At 54.6% G+C, this 18,476-nt stretch overlaps 3 protein-coding genes across 3 annotated transcripts; all 3 read right to left on the reverse strand.

Moving 5' to 3' along the window:
• Positions 1 to 2,241: 2,241 nt before the first annotated feature.
• On the reverse strand, positions 2,242 to 4,836 carry BBK36DRAFT_1176127 (hypothetical protein; the record flags this gene model as incomplete). The annotated part of the gene is made up of 4 exons (XM_024896000.1): positions 2,242 to 2,551; positions 2,594 to 3,225; positions 3,288 to 3,529; positions 3,591 to 4,836. The coding sequence occupies 4 exons, from the start codon at positions 4,834 to 4,836 to the stop codon at positions 2,251 to 2,253; spliced, it is 2,421 nt and encodes an 806-aa protein (XP_024754277.1). The 3' UTR covers positions 2,242 to 2,250.
• Positions 4,837 to 10,302: 5,466 nt separating this feature from the next.
• On the reverse strand, positions 10,303 to 12,791 carry BBK36DRAFT_1155740 (hypothetical protein; the record flags this gene model as incomplete). The annotated part of the gene is made up of 4 exons (XM_024893859.1): positions 10,303 to 11,558; positions 11,777 to 12,360; positions 12,549 to 12,650; positions 12,739 to 12,791. 4 exons carry the CDS (start codon positions 12,789 to 12,791, stop codon positions 10,303 to 10,305), a joined length of 1,995 nt encoding a protein of 664 aa, XP_024754278.1.
• A 3,376-nt stretch (positions 12,792 to 16,167) lies between these two features.
• BBK36DRAFT_1137604 (hypothetical protein) lies at positions 16,168 to 18,472 on the reverse strand (the record flags this gene model as incomplete). Its single annotated transcript, XM_024893178.1, has 2 exons — positions 16,168 to 17,943; positions 18,092 to 18,472. 2 exons carry the CDS (start codon positions 18,470 to 18,472, stop codon positions 16,168 to 16,170), a joined length of 2,157 nt encoding a protein of 718 aa, XP_024754279.1.
• Positions 18,473 to 18,476: the final 4 nt, after the last annotated feature.

Here is an 18,476-nt window from a genome sequence, read left to right on the forward strand (position 1 = left end):
CTGGGCCCTTTGCGCCGCAGCGTGTGGAGGTAGCGGCAGGGGATGGAGGAGACGACGCAGTTGCTGCAGGGCAGGCCGCGGTCGCACTTCATCTTGCGGAAGCGGCAGTTGTCGCAGACTTGCTGCGGCGGCTTGTTGGTGGGCGGCGTGGAGGCGGCGGCGGCGGCGTCTGTGGGGGTTGGCATTGTGTTGTTTGTTGTTGACATTGTGGTGTTGTTGTAGTAGTTGTTGTTGTTGTAGTCGTTATAGAAGAGAGGATTGGGAGGGTGAGAATATGGTGTTTGTACAAGAGGGTGAACTGGTGGTGGCGATGGTGGTGAGTTGACGCAGGTCAGTTGACGAGAACGGCGACACTCCTATATCGGACTTCCGGTCATATAAGTTCGAGCCCAGAACCGAAAGCTGCAAATCAGAACTCAAACTTGTCGTCTCTTTTTCCTCTCCTCTTCTCAACTTTGCCATTGACAGTTCACCAAGCAAAGAGAGAACATGCAATCCAAGTTCCGAGGCCTTTCTCAGCCAGAGCGAAGAAGACAAAATCCAGCTGCCAACAGAAAAGTAAGATGATGGGGTTGTTGTAAAGAGAAACAAGAACCCTCCCTCCAACGGTAAAGAAGAAGAAGAAGGAAGAATGAAAAGAAACAGGCCCCCTTTTCCCGACGGCTCGCGCCTCAGCGTTACATGCATGCATTCCCCTGCCTTGTCCCTGCACCTCAAACTTCTTCTTCACCAAACTCCCCCATTCTGCATTCTCCCACACCCCGCAAAGTTCACCCTTCTTTCGGTTCGGAACATGCCTCTCCACCCTCCCAACTTCGACACACACACACACCCTCGACTGGTGCACCCACGATTCTCCGCCACGTTCCTCATGTTTTTCCTAGCTTCAAAAACCTCGGCCAGCCATTTCCGTGTCCGTACACTTATCCAAACATGGCATTTTTCTCAAAACTTGACTAAAACATCTCGCCTTAAAGTTGTCGGCATAAGGCCAAAGCACATACATCCTGACCAGGAAATCAAGAACGCACAAACCCCAGTTCTTCTTACCTCCCCCGCAAATTCAAGAGAACTACCTACTAAGGCTGACCTTCTCCGCACCCCAGTACCAAAATGACCATACTCTCCCCCACATCATAGTGTCCCGAGTATTTCCCCAAGTAGCCTAGAGACTTCAATAACCTAGCAGCTTTGCTTCGGAAAAGGATCCCGTGCTTCATTCTTCTTCGCCAAAACGGTTCCAATGACAACCACAAAGGCGGGATTTCGGTACGAAACGCCGAGCACAAAATACAAAAGTGTTATTTCGTCCATCCGTCCCCCTTCAGCCAAAGACCAGGGGTGCCCAAGTTTGGAGCCTGTCATCAAGCCGTCCAGGTCCAAACCAGCGGTATAAGCACCCCCTCGGCAACTCAAATGCGCCATACATAAGAGTAATGAACATGGATGAGATCAAAGCACATATATAAAATGGAACCAGCTTCTGCAAGAACTCACCCCTGTCATGTAGAATAACGGAAAAGCAAAACGGATCCGTCCGGTCGGGATGCCACCACAACTCTTGTACATACGTACCCCTTTTCCGTCTCTGCTATATTTGACGGCAAAAGGCTTGACGACGCCGTCGTGTTCGTCCTCGGATAAGTCGAGATGAGTGGACAAGAGTTTGCCTTGACGGATGTGATTTCCTTGGGCGGTAATACCAATGAGTGAGGCCTTGTCCCATCACCTAATAGTAGGTAGTCGGCACGGAGTGCAAGTCTGCTTTGAGTAAAGATACTCTATCCTTCAAATCTCACAACACACAACTTATATGCCAAGGCTGCCAATATATAATGGCTGTCTATTGAGATGAGGAGTCTAAAAAAAGGAAAGGAAAAAAGGAGTGTAAAGACTAAAAGTAGCTATATGTAAACAATTCATGCCATGGCATAGCGGTGCCAGCACTACCTCGTGGTGGCCACAGCGTCATGATCCGCGTCTCTAAGTTGCTTCAATCCAAGCAGTTGTATCCCGATTTTGTTCCTCCTCTCCCTCCTATGCGAACGAAAAATTACCAGACCGCCCTTTCGTTGTGCTCGTGGCGTACAACAGGGCCTTTGACGCGAATAATTTCATAACCTCTCAACCCGTAGGATCCCTTCTTTTTGTTTTCTTGCTTTTTGTGAAATCAAAACCGTTCCCTTCCAGTATCAGCCTGCTTCGAGATTAGGGGACTGGAAATCCCGTCTTCTGAGAAAACAACTTCAACTAAGAATTGTTGGACGTTGATCCTCGCTGGCGACGGCCTACACTGCCGCCGCGGTTGGGCACATGCAGCGACGGCGACAGGTGGAGCGTGTCCTCCGTCCGGCTCACGTCGAAGCTAGCGCCGCGGTAGCTGGGGTGGCGGCCGACAGCACCTCCATCCTCCTGGATAGCCCCAAACTGCGATCCGGGCATCCCAGTTTGGGCCTCCTCGTCATATGTCCGGATCCTGGGGCTGGCCGGGAACGTCGTGTTTTGGCTGTCCGTGGGCGTCAGGCCCGTCAGGCCCTCGCCCGCTCGTCGCCTGCCGCCACGCTGGCTTTCCTTCTTGCCAAGGTCTGCCGACAGGCCGGGTTCGTCCGCCGGGTCTCTAGAAGCAATGGAGCGAGCGTCGGCGTCCCACATGCCCGTCGTCTCGATAGCCAGGGATCGGTTGCTGTTGAGCGATTGCATGGCGTCCTTCTCTGCCTGGGCCATCTCCTCGGGGGTCTGGTGCTGCGCGTTCGAAGGCACCAGTCGCGCGGCATCGGCCCTCTTGGCCGCCTCTTCTCGGCTGTGTGCGGCCCACTCGTCGGTCACGGACACGGAGTACGAAGGGTTCGTAGGTCCGCCCAAAGGCTCACCACCACCGCCGGGAGCGAGGATGGGAATCTTCTTCAGAGCAATGGCCAGAGCACACATGAACTTGGAGCGGCGCGTGGCACGAACGCGATCGTTGTGCCAGTTGGACTTGTGCTTGATGCTGATCGTAAGGGTCAACTTGTCAAGGTTATTGACACCGCCAACGCCAATGCTGAAATCGGGCTGGAAGTCGCGAGAGTTCTCGGGCGACCGGACAAACTTCTCCATCTCCACTCGGAGCAGCTCAATGTCCTCAAACGAGGTGTCAAAGGAAACGTCGAGAGTGATGGTCTCCGACATGGCCTTGCTTCGAGTGATGTTTTCAATCCAAAGGTTGTTGAGTACAATGTTGGGAACCTATCTCGAATGATTAGCCGTCGCTTTCCAAGGCATGCTTTAGAGGGCAACTCTCGACTCACCTGAGAGACCTGCATCCTATCGGTGCGGGTAAACACAGTGTACAGCAGGGAAATGCGGTCGACGAGCATCTGCGTGCCCTGGATCTCGATGCGGTCACCGACATCGTAGGGGTGCTTGACGAAGAGGAAGATGCAGGAACCAAGGAATTCCTGGGTGGTGACGGCGAAGACGAAGGAAAGAGACAAGAGAGCAGTTCCGGCGGTGGCAATGGTGGTGAGGAGGCTGCTGTTGAAGAAGGACACTGCGTTGCATTGTCAGTATATGAAGCCCAAGAAGATCAAAAGCACCGGGTAGAGACTTACAGAAGATGAAGATGGTGATGAGCAGAACCACAAACAGCAGGACCTTATCGAAGGCTGTCAGGGCCTGGCCAATGTCCTTCATGCCCTCGGCAATCGCCTTGCGCTCCTTGCCCATCTCTACCACCTTGCGGATCATCTCCTCGAGGCTGATATCCCCGTTGGCGTCGGTGTCGATGGCCTCAAAGGCCTCCTCGGCCTCACGCTTGTATGCCGGTCCGAGAACCTCCTCGACGTCGTCGGGGTACAGGGCGTCTCTGCCCTCTATGACAAAGGACATCCACAGACGCCTGGCCAAGGCCTCGGACGAGCGCTTCTTCTCCAGGGCTTCGACGACGATGGAGTGGGCCGAGTTGGGGTTGAAGACGTGCTTGCCCGTGATTTCGCTAGCAAGGTTGCCAAAGACCGACGTCACCTTGTCACCAAGGCGGGTCACGTCTCCAATAATCCGCATGGGGGCCTGGGCACCGGGAACCTTGACCTTGCCGGCCTTGCGGCGGAGCATCATCTCGATGCTATCCTCGATGATGTAGTCTTCCTCGGCAAACTCGGGGCAGTACATGGGGAACAGCGTGCGGGAAGCATCGTACAGGAGACCCAGGAGGTGGATTTCTCGCTTGGAATCCTTGATGCGGTTGTCAAAGGATCGCTGGTGGTATGACACACCAATGAGCTGGACAATGGCCTTTTCGCCGAGCAGGACGGCAGAGGAGACGAAGCAGGCGCCGAGCACACGCTCGAGGTTGACCACCCAGACAATGCCATCAGAGTAGGCCTGGGCGAAGAGGCTCTTAAACGTAAGCCAGGAAGCCAGCATCCAGAAGAAGATGGAGATGACAATGTTCAAGTTGCCCAGGACGGTGGCGTACTTGCGCGTGCCGGCGCTGACAATGCCGCAGAAAAACATAAAGACGTGGGGGAGGAACCAGGCGGCCATCTTGACGCCCCAGAGAGCCAGCCAAGAGATTTGAATCCACAGGAAGAGGGTGAAGAGAGGAGGGCCGCGGGCGGTGTCATGCCTGCCGACGTGGATGTCGTGCTTGTGGTCCGTCAGGGCGAGCACAATGAGCGGGACGGCCAGCAGGATGCCGACGGGCACGACGTAGACCATGTATCGCGTGATGACGGAGAAGCCGACAATCTTGGCATAGAGGCGGCCCATGGCGTTGAGCTTGACCTCGTCGCCCGTCTGCCTGCGCTTGAGCGTCTCGTCGTCGAGCTTGCGTCGACGGCCGCCATGGCGGTGCATGCCCTGCTTCTCGTTGTGCTCATCGTGGCCGTGGGCGGTGGACGATGGCTTCCTGGCTCCGGTAGTCGAGGCGTTGCTCCTGACCGTGGTCAGGGGATGGAGCTGGATCCCGTTGTTCTCCATTTCGCGAGGGGAGTCGTTTCCTTCCAGAGGGACGAATCCAGCCGAGCTTCTTCGCGAGGCGCGGGAGGGTTGACGATGCGCCATCTGAAAGTTCCCCTACTCCAACAACAGGTGCACACTCCTTGCAAGGAGGGCAGTGCCAGGTCGTCTTATATATACCAAGTGGCCGACCACCGATATAGATGCCTAGCAGGTGAATGTAGTACTGTTGCTAGTGATGTTTCGAGTTGATGATTTGGAAATTTTAGGCTTTTCGTTCCTGTAAAGACTGCAAGGATGGCCCCAGGTGCTGAGTTAAAGCTGAGGGTGTCCACACGGCACGACAGTCGTATCGCTGCGCTACTACTCCACGATGAGCTGGGAAGTCAATGCCACAGCAAGGGAAGCATAAACAAGGCCGGCGTGCGCGATGTTTCTTGTTTCAGATGCCGCGGATGCAGAAGCCGCTGAAGACCGGCTCCAGAGAATTTCGAGGCTGCAAGAAAAATGCACAAACAGGCAGAGGGCGCTGCAAACGATGTTCTGACGTCGATATCGAGGATCCGGGACGGATGATCAACGAAGGTCCGTGCCAGTGCTGGAATTGGTCAAAGCGAGGGACAATCCGTAGGGCAAGCAATTCACCAAACAGGAACTGAAAAGAAACGAGGAAGAGAGGAAGGTTGAGGAAAGCCTTTGACAAAAGACTCGAGGTGAGGGAGAAGTAAGATAAAAAGCGATTGAGGAGGACCAACACGGTACTGACAACACTAGGGGCGTTTCAGGATATATAGATGGGAAAAAATAATCGAGGGAACAAAACGAGCGAACCAGGGAGAAGGAGACAAGACCCGGATAGTTCCTTTTAGGCAAAGGATGGGAAAAAAAGAAATGGAAAAAAATGAGTCCCAAAAGAGTGGAAGGGCGAGGAGCAGGAAATGTGGAGAGAGAGGGAGACAGTAGACGGGATCGAGGAGGGAAAGCAGACGATCTCGCGAACTGGAAGCTGGTGGAAACAAGGCCCGGGAGGAAAGAATTGCTTGCCTGCTGCAACATGACAGAGACGACCGCTGCAAAGAGTGGTGAAACAGGCTGGAGCTCGGCGCTGGATCTCACTGGCCCGATTGAAAGGGGCGATCTGCGGCGCGGTAGCAGTGACCTCGAGAGACACGCGTTGGCCCGCGCGGGCTGGCGCAGGGCAGCAGGTATCCGGTACGACGGCCGAGGTGGGCTGTGGCGGCGCCTTTCCAGCTTAGCGCACCTGCAGGGCCCGTGGCCAGCAGCCCCGGCGGCGTGTGATAGGGCGCCGAGCCAGGTACCGACCGCATACGAGGTGCGGCCACAGTGGAGCTGGCGCTGTGGCTACAGGGGGGGCCAGCACTGCACTGGACTGCACTGAACTGAACTGGACGGAGCTGAGCTGATGCTACGGTGCAGTTGGGTGTTGGCGGGTGCGCTCAAGTTGCGATACGTGTATGTATGTACGTACTGTCTGGACGGCATGGCGCACATGGCACGATGCATGATTGCGTGCGAACCCGTGCGTGTTGGGCGCGCCTGCACAGTGACGTTGCAGCAGGAACACGGTAGAAGACTCCAGACTCGACTTGACTCCTCCTCCTCCTTATCATCCATCACCACATGCATGCAGCAGCCCATTTCCTCCTCATGCTCAGCCAACTCACACTTCACTCGTTTCTTCCACATCTTGCAAGTCCAATTCCAACCGCCCCTTCGCCGGCACCTCAGCCCGGACAGTCGAGCAGGGCTTCCCCTCGTCCGTCCCGGGCCTCATCTCACAAGCTCATCAAGACCCGGCCCCTGCCATCGAGGCTGTAAACAAGAGTGGGAACGGGCCACAGGCCACGCGACGTGTCTCATGCGTTGCCTGTCCTGTGCCGTGGCCTCTGTTCAGCTCCGTTTCTCGATAGTAAAACGGCCTTTTGGCGAATGAGTCTCCCCGGTTGCGAGCCCGGAAAAAGCCCTGGAAATATTACCACTACAAGGTAATACCCGTATGGAGTCGAAAACGTCAGCGAGGGAGAGGGACCAAGTGGATCTTGCTCATGGCTTCGTTTTTCTCCATGACAGTGTGGCATAATTTGCAAAATTTGATACAAAGAAGCAAAGAAAGAAAGGTGAGAGAAGAAAAAGGCCGAATAGATGCTAGGTAGCATTGCCGGCAGTCTCCGACAGCCGGCCTCTTTTTCTTTTTTAATGAGATGGGATGCCCGATACGAAGGGACTCTGCATGCGGTGCTATTTTTCAAAAACGCCTTTTCCTGAGCTCCCGTTTTAGTCATTACTTGTTTGTCTTTGGTATTCTCTTCCCCTTTTTTGTGCGCCTTGCCCGCCAAGGACGGCGATAACGACATGTTTCCTGCAGGAAGCCAAATTAACCCCCGAAAGGACAACTGCCAGTCCAGTATGGAGAGACAAGATGCAATTCGCACTTTACGGTGCTACTACTACTACCAGCATGCTGTTTCGACGCCACCAGCTATCGAAGCGGAGCGGTATCCATCACCAGTGGCTTCTCCCCGAGACGAAACCAACCGTCGAGCTAGAAGCACTTTGCAAAACGGTCTCTTGCAGCCCCTGGGCTCTTCTCCTGAACGCCACGCGGGACAAGACAAAACGGCGGTCGAAAGCTTATGTTTTTTCTTTTCTCCCTTTCTGCTTTTCTGAAACTTTGACATGTGCTTTTCTCTCTCTGCTAGTTTTTCTCTGCTACTAGTGTCTTTGCGTTTAAAAGGCAATTGAGACATGTGTACGCGGCCCGAGACAAGATGAGACGAAGACGGGTCTCCATATCAGCCAAAAGTGCCGTCTGACCGCGATCTTCACTCGACAGCTCAGAATCTGGCTGATCGGCCAGTCGAGCTGAAGCTTGGGTGAAGCCCATCCCGCTAGAGCACACCATCTTGGAGACGCCACCAGGCGTTGACAGGCCACAGGCACAAACGCCATCCCGAAGCCATTCATGCGCATCTCATGTTATCAGATTGATTACCGTGATCATCTAAGTTGCATAACAGCAATCAGAACAATTTGATGCCTTTTTTCCCGTCTTTTTATCCATCACATTGAAGTTGACAGGGAATTCACTCACAACTGATATAGAGACTTCATCTCGATCGCGATACGAATCAAATCGCCACTCATCTGTTCCCCTCTGCAGATCCGAGCCCAAACCGATCATCACCTTGCATTTCAAAGTCGCAGCTCCATCTCAGCATTCCCTGCATGCGATGAACGGATCTCATCATCCATTCAGCCCATCACTCAAATCCAGGCATTCCCTCATCTCCCTCTCCCTCGCTTCCCCAATCGCACCCAAAATCACCCTGAGTTGAGATCACACTCAATCAGCCCCCCATCTCTCCCACGAGTAAATCCCAGACCACAATCCCAAACCACCTCAAAAAGATCGCCGCAACAAACTCCTCTTATCACTCTCAGCTCTCCCCAAAACCCCTGCCGTCGATCGCCAAACATGCAACAACCACCGCCCCCCCCCCCCTCGTCATCATCACGCTCTGCACATCACCCCTCAATACAGCAACTTTCACTGCAGATGAATGGATTCCCCCATCCCATTTGCCAACCAACCACCCTCCCCAGATAAAAGATGCACGCAAACGAACGAGTCGGGAGGGAGATTGCCGAACCCGAGGTCAAGGTTTCATTTTGCGGGAGAGAGAGAGAGAACAGACCAAAAAAACGTGGGCGGAGAAAATGTGATGTGTCTGCTTTGGATGATATCATTGCGAGAACGTTTGTGCATGCGAGCTGAAAAAGTGATCCGCTTTTTTTCTTTTTCAATGATTCCGACTCAAGCGACTATCGCGCTTCAGATTGCTGTATGTCAATCTGAAGCAATATTGAACTTGCAATCCTAGGCGCTTTTATCTCCAATTCCCGATTGAAGCGCCATGTGCGTTTCAATCGAGACAGCTTGCGCGGCCGGCTTGCTCGGGGTACTCAAACGCTATGACTCTTGCGCAGCCCCCAATCGAATTGCATCTCAAAGTAACGGAATAAACAACCTACCTGCTCAAGGAAATGCCACGCCAAATTCCTCCTCTCATCTTTACACATCTCTCACAGGCCGATACCCAGCCAATCCTGAGCCAATCTCATTTCAGAGTAATAGTAGTACTAGTAGTAGTACGGGATAGAACTACATAGGTATACCCAGGGAATACTACCGCGTAGATCCCTCCCCCGTCCTCTTTACCGCAAATCCGCATATACGTTGAAGTTGCCAACTGTCAAGACTCTTCTTGCGTGTGATTCTGAAACTCACACAGTTACGGGGGAAAAAACCACCTCCAACCAAAAAACCACAAAGAAGGTCTCTCTACCTAATCCAGTTTATTATTGTATCCGTATCCCATGTTGAAAAGAGCCCCCCTTGTCCCAGAGATTCCCAGCATCCAATGCGATTCTTCCAACTTCTCACAATCACAAATCATCGCAAAATCTAGAAGAGCAGATTGCAAAAGAGATGGATAGATGATGGCTATTGATGAAACTTTGAAATAAAAACGAACCCAACGCAACGCCAATTGAGTCTTGACCATTTTCCAGCAAACCCCGAACATCGCAAATGACCAAACATCACCGTCAAATGCAGCAACACTCAATTCCTTGCACAGCTTTTTCCTTCCCCTTTCCAATCAATGCCCCATCAATCCAATCCATCCGCCACCTCCTCCAAAGCTCAGCGTACCTTTGCCGTTATCTTGTACGAACGAAGAGCGGTAGCTGTAATGACAAAACATGGAAGCTTCATGCAGATTAGGTTAAAATCATTCTGTAGAGGCTCTCTTCATTCTTCACTGCCCATATTGCATAAATGACTACGTATGTACATACATGTAGCGTATATGCAGTGTATAGGATATGTCTTGTGGCAGATACACGCCATCTAAATCTCCAGTAAACCTCATGAGATACACAATAATACCGCTCTTCCTTTAGAGAAGATCCTTCCAGCAGACCAATTACCCGCTCATCGCCCATATCGCATGCAACAGCGCTTCCATTATCAACGCTCATCCAAACAGCGCTTTAACAGAGAAGAAAATCCAGATCGAAGAATAAAGTGAATCCAAAACATGGTCTGGGGTATCGCTTCCCACATGCGCCAGTAGTCATCCCAACCCTTGTCCTTCCGTGGTATCATAAGTGGAAAGGGAAAATCGCTCGCCAGCTAAAATCGTTCCCAAGATGAATCGACGCCCAAATGTTTCATCAAATCGCATATCCCCAAAAACGCATATCCAGCAAACGCCATCGCAGTCGAAAAAGGGAAACAAGGCATCAAAGTATGTCGTAAATGTCAAAAAGCAATGTGATTCAAGGCTCCGAAGACATGGGCCTGGCATTCACGTTCGCCGGCACAAACCCAACAATGTCCTTGAGCTCGACCTTGGCCTTGTCGTTCTCAAACTTGTCCTCGCCATCGTCCGTGTCGACGTGGTCCGCCACGTCCAGCGTGTACAGCGGCTCCAGCGTCGCGTCCTTGCGCAGCAAGATCCACCGCTTCCACCACCACGGCAGCGTCTTGGTCACCTGGTACTTCATAAACACCCGCGTGGGCACGGCGAAGATGTAGTCCAGCTCCTCCAGCGTGCGCTGCTTCGTCTCGGGCAGCCAAAGGAAAATCATGATGAGCGCAATGACGTTGAAGAGCGCGTACAGCTCAAAGGAGCCCAGGACGCCCAGCCGGTCGAGCATCAGGGGAAAGGTGATGGACAGCACGGCCGCCCAGAAGAGACAGGTGGCCACGGCAAAGGCCATGCCCACCTCGCGGTGCGACAGGGGAAAGACTTCGGCCGAGTAGGTAAAGGGGACGGGGCCCTCGCCGGGCGAGTAAAAGGCGGCAAACAGGTAGATGAAGAAGGCAACGAAGCCCAGGTGCAGGCCGTTCTGTCCGGGAATCAGCGTGCAGAGCCCTCCGGCCAGCAGCGTCCACGCCATCTGCGGAAAGGTAAAGAGGAGCAGGGACCGCCGGCCAAAGGTGTCAATCGTCCACAGGGCGGGGAAAGCGAACAGGAAGTTGACCAGACCGAACCCCCACGAGGCGAGGAGCGCGCCAAAGGAGCTGGCTCCGGCGTCCTGGAACACGGTGGACGAGTAAAAGGCCATGATGTTGATGCCGCACATTTGCTGCGCAATCATGACCACGCCGGCGGCCAGGGTGGCGCGGCGGACGCGGGGCACGGTGAAGAGCTCGATGAAGCGACGGACGTAGCTGCCGGAGCCCATGAACTCGGCCTCCACCTCGAGCTGGACGTGAATGTAGTAGATGTCGCGGCCCGCCTGGACGGGGTTGTTTCGCAGGCGGAGCAGAGACCGCATGGCGTCCCTGTACCGGTTCTTCTTGATGTACCATCGCGGCGACTCGGGGCAGAAGTAGACGAGGCAGACGAGGGGCACGGCGGGGATGAAGGCCGAGCCCAGCTGGTAGCGCCAGGCCTCGGCGCCGATGCCCCTGACGGCGAGGTTGGCGCAGGTGCCGAGGAAGATGCCAAAGGCGTTCCACAGCTGCCAGCTCATGACGAGAGCGCCTCGGATGGGGGCCGGCGAGTTTTCCGCGGCAAAGATGGGGACTGTTGGGGGGAATCGAGTCAGTTTTGATCAACCAGTCGTGAACCAAGTCATCTTTGTATACGACATTGAACATTAGGGGTGCTTGATCAGCCAGTCGTGAATCAAGTCATTTTGTATACGACAACAAAACATAGGGATGCTTGATCTACCAGTCTGGAGCCAAGTCCTCTTTGAGAAAGGCATTGGGGTTGTTTCGGGTAAAGATGGGAGCGCTCACCAGTAGATGCCTTGGCGCCCATGCCCACGCCCATAAACAGACGGCATATCAACAGCGTCTGCCACGTGTTGCAAAAGGCGCTGGCCAGCACCGGCCACAGGCAGAAGTTGGCGGCGACGAAGATGGCGCCGCGGCGGCCAAAGTGGTTGTTGAGGGGGTCGGACAGCCAGCAGCCGACAAAGGAGGTGCCGATGTAGGGCGCGGCGTTGACGAGGCCGACGATGAGCTTGTCGTGGATGCTGTTGGAGGCGATGCCGAGGGCGGCCGGGAAGTCGAGGTTGGCGCCGTTGGAGCCGGTCTGGTCCCAGCCCTGGACGGCGGCGCCGATGGAGCAGGTGAGGACGGTCAGCAGCAGCGTCCAGGGAACGCGCCACTTGTGCAGGACCTCGTTGCGCAGGGCCTCGATCTCGTCCGGGCGCAGGGCCTCGGTGCCGGTGATGTCCTCGTAGCCCGTGGGGTCCTGGGCGACGAGGGCGCCCTTGCGGATGATGTCGCGGTGGTCCTCGAGGTTCTTGAGGCGGCAGAAGTCGTCGACGTCGGCCAGCAGCGTGCGTCGCGGGATGCCGACGAGTGGGTTCTTGATTCTAAGACACGCGGAAAAGGGGGGGGAGAGATCGGCAATTAGATGATGTGCTCTAGCAGTAGTAGTAGACTTGGAGGGAGATGGAGGGGGACATGGGACATGTCATGCCACGTGGGAAGAGAGACAAGGCAAGACAAGAGACAGTCGGAGAGACGAGAGGAGAGAGGAGAGACAGGAACTGAGACTCACTTTGCTTCCGTGTTGGCATTGAGGTTGACGGACTGCGAATGCGACTTTGTGCGTCCGGCCTCGGCCGAGAAGGACGACGAGACATGGTATTCGTTGGAGGCTCTGTGGCGGCGAGCGTCAGCATCAGCATCCGGCTCGGTGGTTGTCATGATGAGAGGACACCAAAGAAGAAGAGAAACAAAGAACATACATGGTAATCTCATCGACCCGGCTCTGCGACGACGACGACGACGATGATGACATGGCGGGCGAGCAGCAAAATCCGGGGAAAGCGTCACGACACGCAGCGACGAGAGAAAAAAGATGTGGGGATCAGTGATCCCGACCCCCCTCTGGCAATCTCTCGCTCTCGTGCGAGTTGCAGAGGGCGGAGACGGAAGCGGATACGATGCGAGGCGATGCGATGGCAAGCAGCAATCAGGGACGGTCGTAGCGAGTTGATCGGAGTGGTAGTGCAGTGGTTTGATGGCAATCGGCCCGGATGCTGCTCGGTCTGGGGACGCGGGTTTTCCAGTTGAGATTTGCTGCAAGAAAGAGGACAAGGACGGAGGGATGGCGGGTGAATGGACGGATGGATGGACAAAGAATGGGCAGAGAGAGGCGAGGCGGAATGAGCACAGTCGAAGAAGCAGCACCGGAAGAAGGCGAACTCTTGCGACAGGCTTGGTATGGACAGCCCAGCATGTAGTAGTACTCGTACAAACAAGTATTACTACTCGTTCTCGTAATGGGAACCTGGAAAAGCGCCGGCTTGTTTGGTCCGCCTGTTCCTGTTCTTGGCCTCTAGGCGGTGGTCTGGAGGCGTGGAGGAGACGCAGCGAGCCGGTGGAGCGCTGCGGCACTGTGCTGTATGTAGGTGCCGATGGTCGTGACACGACTCCAGCAGAGGACGACGAGAATGAAACTGGCACTTCGTTCATCCAAGATGTGGAAATGAAAGGTTTGCCTTTGGCGGGTTTCAGTTCAAGTTGGACCACAAGCCAACGCAGGAAAAACGCAGTGGCGCCAGAGCGACCAAAGCAGCCCGTTGACATGAGGCGGCAAAAAAAAGAAAAAAAGGAACGAAAATGAAGCGTGACACACTGTGAGGCTTTGCCCCGGCTGCCCAGGCTTTTTAGTGACCTGAGTTATTAGTAGAAGCTGACTCTTCTCTTCCCCCAGGCCAAGGCTGCGGAGCGGCTGGACGGATGTGATGGGATGGATCCGGTTCGGCTGCCCGCTAGCAGGGATGCTGCAAGTAAGAAGAGGTGGATGGAAGAAGGATTCCTTCGTTGCCGCTTTGACTCGACCTTTTGGCCCCCGGGGTTTCTGTTGGATCTGTTTGCACCAGTATTTCCTGCTGTTCCTGTTCATTTCCACGTAGACACCGAGCTGCGTTTTGCTTCTTTTTCTTGTCGTTCATGGGCAATGAAAGGATTGCAAAGGATTGCATGTTGCGAAGAAAAAAAGAGGCGTTTCGGCGTCCCCGAAGAAGAAACAATTGAATTTCCCAAGCCCGTTCCTCAGCCAAAAGTCCACGTGGGAAAAAAAAAAGGGCCAGCCAGCACGCGACAAAGAACCACTAACCCGGGACCGAAATAGTACCAGGCACAGCGAACAGCGGTATAGTAAACCAAGGGAATGGCCAGCCAGCAACCAGACAGACCAAATCATTTTTCCCAAGGACATGGAACCTTTTTGCGGGGGCCAGCCCGTCCATCCGTTTGTTACAGCGCCCCGCGTCTTCGAATTTCGGCTGTCGCTTTTCCCTTTTTTTCTTCTGTCTCCACGTAGCGTTGTTTTTAGAGCCCATTCTCACGCCGGCAAGAGAGAGAGGAGAAGTTCATTAAAGAGATGCGCAGAGGAAAAAAAAGACACAAAGCAGTGGGTATGGAGGTAGCTACATAAGCAAGATTTTGCGACGTGCATCATTTGATGTGGTATTGAAAGTTTGAGTTCCAACAAGTTTTATATCTTTTGCTGCTTCCATAAGATACATTCTCCGTCGCAGCATTCATCTCGTTTCAGTACCACGGCGTATTATGGGATCTCTTGTCCCAACACATCAGAACGAGCCCGTCCACAGCGAAAAAAGACTGGCAAACTACAGCCCTTCTCGTCCAACGTCTCACATGCCGTAAATATATACATGCAACGTACAAATTAACCCGCATTGACTCATTCATACCCAGACAACACAAGGAGAAACAACCCAACACAGTACCGCAAACAAAGACCAAAACAACCTCAATTTAACAACCTTTTTTTTTTATTAATAAAAAGGGGGCTAATTTAGTATCTGACAACCTGACCTTCCGGAACAAAGACCTAAATACCATGGTACTTAGCCTCACACCGCGGGACATTCAAACCTCGACTTTCATCTCAGATCCAAAGATGCTAACTGGACAATTTAACCCAAGGGCGTCAAACTCCTTGGTTTGTCTCACTTTCGTTGGGCGACTTTTGTCGCAGCGACGGCATGAATTTATCCCAATTAACTTCTTTCCTACAAGGTATATAGATCAATCAAGCCCCTTCAGTAATTGCCTAGATGAGCTCTTGTCAATTCTTACATTACTTGTGAGAAAATCAATCGGTATCGTTTTGTTTTGAATGCACCCAAATAGCTGCTCGGCTTCGTTTCATTGTCAACATAGGCCATCAACCTTCAATACCGAGCCTTCAAACAGCAGCACATCTCGACTCAATATTACTAGTGGCCGTTTCTACATGTACCTACATTAGCCTGCCGCCCAGGTAGTCACACAGACTCGAGCAGCAGCGCCAGCAGGCACCCGACACCCAAGCCAACCAGCCTCAACATCTGCCATACCGCACAAAGCACATACATCGTAAAGGGGGTGACAAACGCCCTCCTCGTCACATTCCAGCCAAATCACACAAAACAACAACTATAAGCATCGAACAAGAGCCATACAAAAACGCAACCCGGCTTCCAAGGAGCCTTCTCATTCACCGGCCACCGATATCAGCAGCATTCTACCCGATCCAAATAGCACCGTAATGCTACCTAATACAAGGGATAAATAGGTATCATGTCAAAACATGACCAAGCAGAACTCGCAATCACAACGCCAACAAAATGCAAAAAACTGACCAACGCATTCCCGTCGGGGTGCAGGGTCCCGGGCTGATGGGACGTTGAATAGCCATTCCATGGTAAGAACTTTCCCCTTTTCCCTTCCGCGCCCATCGCCAATGTGTGTATGTGTTGCCCCTTGTATTGTGTCCGAGGTCAAAGACAACCTCATTGCTCGCCTCAATTTCCGATGTCGCCCCTGCCGTTCGATGCGAAGAGGGCGCCGTTTTTTTTTTCTTCGCCAAAAAAAGAATATGATCGAAGTAAATTGCGACAAAAATGATTAGAGATGAAGTGAAGAAAGGCTTGGGTAAGGCCGGAAGATTGTTGAAATTGGATATAAGAAAGGTAAGATGATGAGAAAGTCATGAGGGGTTGAAAAGAAGAGGAGAAGGCCATGAGGAGTTGAAAGGAAGAGCAGCATAATGGACCAAGGCCAAGAGGACCTGAAATCCAAAGAAGTCGACCCAAGCGAAGATCAAACAAGTCCAAAGAAGATCCGGATAAGCAAGCATCAAGCAAATAGGTATCGTGGCTTCAACCGCCGTCCCTCCTCATGGCATTCAACACACCGTTCTGCATCTTAAACAGCTCCTGATCGCGCTTCTCCAGCTCGTCCATCAGCGCGCCATACTTGGCCTGCCACTGCTCATTCGTCAGACTTTCCGCCGCCGGCACACCACCCGGCTGCGAGGCCTCGGCAGCCTCTCTCGGCCCCGGCTTCTTCCACATGGTCACCGGCACGCTGTGCGTCATGGTGAACTGGCCCTTGAGGTGGCCGAACCGGTACTGCCAGTCAAAGTAGTAAGTGTAGACGCCCTCGGACGTCTCAACCCGGTAGCACCTCGGGCGGTTCGTCATGAGCATCTTTGCGCCGCACAGCGCCGCCAGGTTGATGAGAAACGCCTGAGACGACTCTGCATTCCTATACATGTGCTCCACCGTTGCGTTGACCATGGCGGTGCACTCGTCCATGCCGGCAATCTCCTGCTGGTTGCCTTCGGGATCGATCCAGTCCGAATTGTGCAGCACGTGGGTGAAGTAGGAGATAAGCCCGTCCACGTTGGTCCGGTCGTCTAGATCCTCGAAGAAGTAGCGAGGCACCTCCTTGTTGGATGTCGAGCCGCCTGCTTGGCTAGCTCCAGCAGAGGTCGGGACGGTGTTGGTCTCGTATACTCCTGCTGTCGGCGGCTGCGAAAACGGATCCCATCCATTGGCCTGCGGCGCGGGCAGTCCCTGGTTAGCAACGCCTTGAAGCGCCGGAGCTTCACTTGCCGTCAGGCCATCGACCGGCACCATGGACGGCGGCGGCGGCAGCGGCGGCGTTGCCAGCCGAACTGTGCCCCCCTGTCGCTCAGGGACCTGCAGGGAGATACTGGGCCGAGCAGGTCTCGCGCCGTCGAGCGGCGGCTGGATGCCCATGCCGGCCAAGCCAAGGTTGGAAGACGATGCAGGGGGCGGGATGATCTGAACCTGTGCCGGAGGTGGTGGCTGCTGCTGCTGCTGCACCCGCACCTGGGCCGCCGCCTGCATGGACGCGACCGAATCTGCGCGAGCGGCAACGACCTGGTTGCGAATCTGCGGGTGCATCTGGGCTGCGTCGGGAGCCAGTGGCATAGGCTCTTTGGGCATGGTGGCGACTGGAGGATCAGATGGGTTGCTGTCTGGAGTCGGGGCCCACGATGTCATGGGCGGAGGGTTAGGGGGAGAAGGCTCCGCGGCGGGTGCGCGGTTGATGGGGGGCCTTCCTCTTGGCTTGGAGCTGACGTCGCCTCCCCCAGGCTTCCACGCCGAAGATACGTTCTTCGGCCCTCGCCTGTGGGTAGAAGTCTTTGGTTTCGAGGGTGTGATGGCGGAACGGGGCTCCAGCGCGTCGTCCCAAAAGGAGCTCCTAGTCGAGGGTGTGATGGCGGAGTTGGGATAGCGGGAAAGCGGAGTCTGCACAGAGTCGCCGAGGCCCCAAGCAGCCGCGACGCCGGGCCTCAACGAGTCCATCGGCATGCCCTGGGCTCGGGCGTCTGGATGAGCCGACCACGAGGCCCGAGGCGCATCGATTGCCGAGGGGGGCGAAAGGCGCTGCCGCTGAGCCACCGGAGAGCCCGTGCTGTCGTCGGCCTCTGGCCTCTTGCGGCCTCTCTTGGGGCGGATGTGAGGCAGCAGGGCCCTCAGGGCCATGTCGTCCTCGATGGCAACGCCATCACGGACGGGCTGGCCGATGGGGTTTGGGTCGTCTGGAACATTGGTCCAGTAGTCGTTGGTGATGTCCATGAGGTATTCGAAAAATGCCTTGACGTGCATTGAGTTCATCCATTTCTACGCATGTCAGCAACCAATCTGTCGATGATGCTTCCTGAAGCTAATTCTTCGACGAAGGACAAGTATCAGAAAGAGAGGGGAAGAGGGGCGAAGGAAGCAAGGGCGCACAAGCCGGCGGCGGCCAGCAGCACAGCACAACACATACCTTTAAACGGACGCCATACTGGGCAACCTTTTGCGCGCTCTCGTCCTTGGACAGGTCTGGCGGCTCGACGCCCAGGCGGGTGGTCAGCTCGGTCCACGTCTTGATCTCCTTGCGGTAGAAGCGCTGGACCAGGTCGAAGATGAGAAAGGGGCTGAAGCTCTTGCCTCCGCTCCGGGGCGGGTTCGCAAAGGCCTCGCGCAGGCTCTCGGTGTCGGCGTCCAAGGGCAGGGCGGGATTGCAGTAGAAGATGAAGCGCACGTAGGCGTCCTCGATGGTGTCGGGCGTCACGTTGCGGTCGGGCAGGGCGGGCCGGGCGGCCAATGGGCGCGGGTTGGAGACGGCCAGGCTGGTCTGTGTCGCCACGGCTTGCGGAGAGGACATTGTT

This window comes from Trichoderma citrinoviride (genome assembly GCF_003025115.1).
Source record: "Trichoderma citrinoviride strain TUCIM 6016 unplaced genomic scaffold BBK36scaffold_1, whole genome shotgun sequence".
In the NCBI taxonomy this organism is placed as follows: domain Eukaryota; kingdom Fungi; phylum Ascomycota; class Sordariomycetes; order Hypocreales; family Hypocreaceae; genus Trichoderma; species Trichoderma citrinoviride.